At 37.0% G+C, this 4,400-nt stretch overlaps 1 protein-coding gene across 2 annotated transcripts in view; it reads right to left on the bottom strand.

Moving 5' to 3' along the window:
- capzb (capping actin protein of muscle Z-line subunit beta) overlaps nucleotides 1–4,014 on the bottom strand; it is a 16,322-nt gene extending 12,308 nt beyond the window's left edge. For both annotated transcript variants that reach the window (XM_024269994.1, XM_024269995.1), the window contains exon 1: nucleotides 3,712–4,014. In XM_024269994.1, the coding sequence (XP_024125762.1) occupies nucleotides 3,712–3,714 (3 nt within the window). In that variant the 5' untranslated portion in view covers nucleotides 3,715–4,014. The remainder of the gene's footprint in view (nucleotides 1–3,711) is intronic.
- Between the last annotated feature and the right edge of the window lie 386 nt (nucleotides 4,015–4,400).

Genomic DNA, 4,400 nt, shown 5'->3' with positions numbered 1-4,400 from the left:
AAAAAAAAACCCTAAATTAGCTAAAACAGCTAGCATGAAGCTAAAATATTAGTTGAACTCCAAATTTGCCTAAAAAAACAGAAAAAACTCTTAAATTAGCCAAAACAGCTAGCCTGTTGCTAAAATATTTACTAAACTTCAAAATAGCCTAGAAATCCTTAGTAACTGCCACAACAGTCGAAAAAGCTAGCATGAAAAGTGCTGAATATTTTAATAGCTGAAAGAGCTGAAGAAACAGATCTTACAGTTTTGACTCATTTCAACACAGAATTCTATACTTCTTTAACAGGAAGCGTTGCAGGTCTGCTGCAGAGTCTTCAGGTGTTTTGCCTTATTTTGAAAAGCAGATGAAGTGTTGAGATTTGGCCTTTCACATTAAAACGGTTTTTAAACTTCCCTTTCTCATTCTGTGAAAACGCCATTTCAATTCACCTGAGGGCATGAAAGCAGCTGATGTTCAGGAATCTATGGCGCCCTGGCAGGACAACTTTTCCAACAGACCTCCTGACTTGTCATGTGAACTTTTTTTTTTTTTAAAGATACTCCGACTTTAAAAGAGTTTCGTCTCAAACATTGGGTTTGGATCAGTAAAAGCGTATTTCTTCAAATTAAGAGGAGAAAAGGTGTCTTTAACATTTTAACACCTGAGGCATCACCGGTGACGCTTAAACACAAAATCTTCAACTAGTCCTGGATCAGCTATCAGATCAAACAACCCTTCCTTCCATAAATCATTCCTTAGGAGTCTGAAAAGAAACATCTCCTGGGAGCAATTTCTCCACCCCTGAGTCATTTTTTCAGCTCCATCTTTAAGCCTCTTTTAGCTGATCTTAATCTGCATCATCAGTCACCTCCGTTCCTCACACCTTTCTGTGTAAATACTAGATCAAGCCAACAGGCCCCGAGGTCACGGGACACAGCGAGGCAGGACCGTCAGGATTAAAAGCGAGGCGAGAGAGAAAAGGCGAGTCCAGAGAAACAACATCTGCTGCTCCTGGTTTCAGACACACTGTACAGCACGTGTGTCAAAGTAAAGGCCCGGGGGCCGGATCCGGCCCTCCGGGTAAAAATAAACGGCCCTCCAGATCATTTTATTTTATTGTTATTAATGGTCTGATGTTACCTTGCGCTTATTTCTAACTTGCATGATTTGGACAAAATATGTTTTTATGGAGAGTAAAATACTGAAAGTTATTTAAGGTTCAAGTTGAATTGTTTTGTAATAAAACTCCTGCCTCTTTATTATTCATAATTATGTTAAAAAGTTATTGTTTTAAAGTTTTAAAAATAGGCATTCTGTAAGCTTTTTGGACTATTTTGGCATTTCAGCTACTTGATAGCTGTTTTGGCTAAATAAGGCTTTAAAAAATGTTTTTTAAGCTGTTTTGGAGCTGGGATAATATTTACACGCTAGCTGTTTTGGCTAAATTATGCTTTTTTAAAGGTTTTTTTTAGGCTATTTTAAAAGTTTTGCTATTTTTCAGCTACATGCTAGCTGTTTTGGCTAATGTAGGATTTTTCTGGGTTTTTTTTGTGTGGCTATTTTGAAATTTAGCTATTTTTTCAGCAACATACTAGCTGCTTTGGCCAACCTAAGTTTTTTAAGTATAATTAGGCATTTAGCTAATATTTTAGCTGGCTATTAACTTCAGTGATTTCAGCTATCAACTTCAACGTTTTAACCATCAATTTCAGCATCTTCAGCTATCAGCACCAGCATATTTAGAGGCCAAATTCAGCTTACAGTATTCACACTAACATTATTGCAGGTAATGATATATATCTGCTTTATTATTATATAAAAAAGCTATGGTTTTAAAAATGTGTGTTCAATAAATGTTTATCCTGTTCGACCCGCGACCCCAGGTGTGTTTTGGATTTTGGCCCCTTGTGTGATTGAGTTTGACACTCCTGCTGTACAGAGACCAGAGTTTTCCCCAATGAGCACAAGACCTAAACAAAAACAGAATTTAAAGAAGTCTATAAAACTTTAGTCATGATTTCCTCTATCATTAATCTCCACCTGAGTTACTGTTTGAGTGTAACTGTCAGCTTCCTCAAACTAACTATGAATCAGAAAAACACCCACGGCTCCAAATATTAAAAAAAAAAAAAAAAAAACTGCTGGCGAGTTACTGAAGATGTCACATTTTAAACTGTCACCAAGCCAAAACTTGTTTTGAGAGAGTTTCATCTAACTCAGACTTTCTTTTTAACAAAACCATCAAATGAATACAACTACATGAACTTTGTTTGATTTTATGTTTTGATTCTGCACAGAGCAGACAATAAAGCAAAGTGGACATAAATGGCTGAGGAGATAGAAAGCAGTCAAAATACCAGCAGAAGAAAAAAAAATGAAAGTCAAAGAATAAAAATAACCAATTTGTTATTTCAAACTGGTGTTGATCAGATTCATGGGACAGAACCTTTCAAAATAAAAGGTAAAAACAAACCTTTTGTTTATCAGTTGTTTATGGGACAAACAGACAAAGGCCGACCCTGATTTTTTTTTTGTAGGGTTTAATGTTCAATAAATATTCAGACACACAAAAAAGCAGATCTGTTAAAATAATTTTCTATTAAAAATGCCACATGACTGGAATAAGTACAATAACACCAACCAGCATTAGTTATAATTAGCCTGTATTAAAAAGTAGAACTTATAATGATGCTAACAAAGAATTGTTTTGTCCTAAAACTCAACTTTAACTTCTTCTATTGACATTCACATTTGTCTTGTTTGCTATGTCTGCATTTTTTTAAATAAATTCTAGATTTAATGCTTTGTATTTTAATAATTCTATGTATCTATTATTTTTTTTTAACAAAAAAAATCTTTAAAATTAAGGATGTACACTGATTATGCAGAGTATTCAATTTACACCATTGACTGATTATTTTATTTATTTATTTATCAGACAAAATTGATGAACTCAGTTTTCTTAAAAAAAAAATCCCCAGTTTTCATTTTAAAGCTTTATTTGTGTGATAATTGTATCTCATATCTAAACAAACTTGGTTTCAGAATGTAATCTATAAAAAATATGTTAATATTTGAGTAGAACTGAATATCTAGATCTGGAATTTTTAAATCTAAAATAAGCTGGTTTTGTATTTTAGACAGTGATACTCTATTCTTTCTAGAGTGAACTAAATATACGCAAAAATTACAAGTTAAATCAAATGTCATCATTACTTAGTGGTAAATATGACGGGGAATGTGTGCTTTGCTGTAGGAAGTCGTGACAATTACACAAACTCCCTGAGCAGGAAACCCAGCAGCAGAAGGAGTCAGCTCGTCACGGTCAGGAATACGAGCAGCGAGTCTTATTTTAGCGACAGGCGCCTCATAGATCGACTGCTTGGACGAGTTAAAGTGTGTCTGCTATATTTGGGGTCCTAGATACTGCTGCTAGCAAACTTGTGTCAAATCCAAAACATCCTGTGCTAACTTTCAGCTAGCCTAGCAGCTAGCCCGAATAACAGTTAGCTAACAACTAACTAGCCAGAAGCAACGAGCAAACCATACATGAACAGCGATGCTTTATTTACTCTTCTCGTAACGTTTGATGCCTCGGGGATTTATATTTTCTGCTGCTCTCAGGTTACCACAGCTAGCTTATCTTAGGATCTGAGGGCGTTTGGTTAGCAGCAGCCCCTCCAAAAAACCTTCCCCGTCTCTCCCAGCAGCTCTGCCGCGGCCCTTACCATGTCTGCGGCGGTCTCAGCGGGGCAGGGGAGCACTATCCACAGATGCCGGTGCGCCTTAGGTTCGCTGTTAATTCACCAACTCGTCTCTGTCGCTTTTTGTGGTTTTTATTTTTATTTCGTCCCCTGCGGAAGATGTTTTCAGCGCCTCTCCCTCAGTGAACCCAGCCCTGTCAGCGAAATTCACTTCCTCAACCGGGCTACAGGAAGGAGGCCACGGCGAGAAAACAGGCCTCGGTTTGTACATCCGGGTCACTTCGGGCTGTCTCAGCTGCAGCCAATAGCAGCAGAGCAAAAGAGGCATTGCCAAGTATGGAAAGAGAGGAGTGGAAGAGTACATATCTATGGTAAATATGCAGCCGGAGAGGGCGGAAGATACTCCGCTGCAAAAACAGAACTTGATAGCTGAAGGGGAGGAAGTTAGAGCAACAGTCATTACTCTTAAAAAAATTCTGAAGTTATGCTATCAATTTGTCTGAACAGGGTAATTGATTGTACATGGACATGACTTAAAAAAATAATAAACTGTTCCCTTAAAATAGCATTTTGTGTGGACATATTATTTTGTGTGTACTTCCTTGCACAAATTGCTATTTTGTGGCCACAAGTTAGCATTTTGCAAGCACAAGCTAGTATGTTACTCACAAAATTAGTACATTGTGCACACAAGTTAATGCTTTGTGTGCACA

The sequence above is a fragment of the Oryzias melastigma genome, linkage group LG5 (genome assembly GCF_002922805.2).
Source record: "Oryzias melastigma strain HK-1 linkage group LG5, ASM292280v2, whole genome shotgun sequence".
NCBI classification, from domain to species: Eukaryota; Metazoa; Chordata; class Actinopteri; order Beloniformes; family Adrianichthyidae; genus Oryzias; species Oryzias melastigma.
This window is presented reverse-complemented; position numbering and strand designations above follow the sequence as displayed.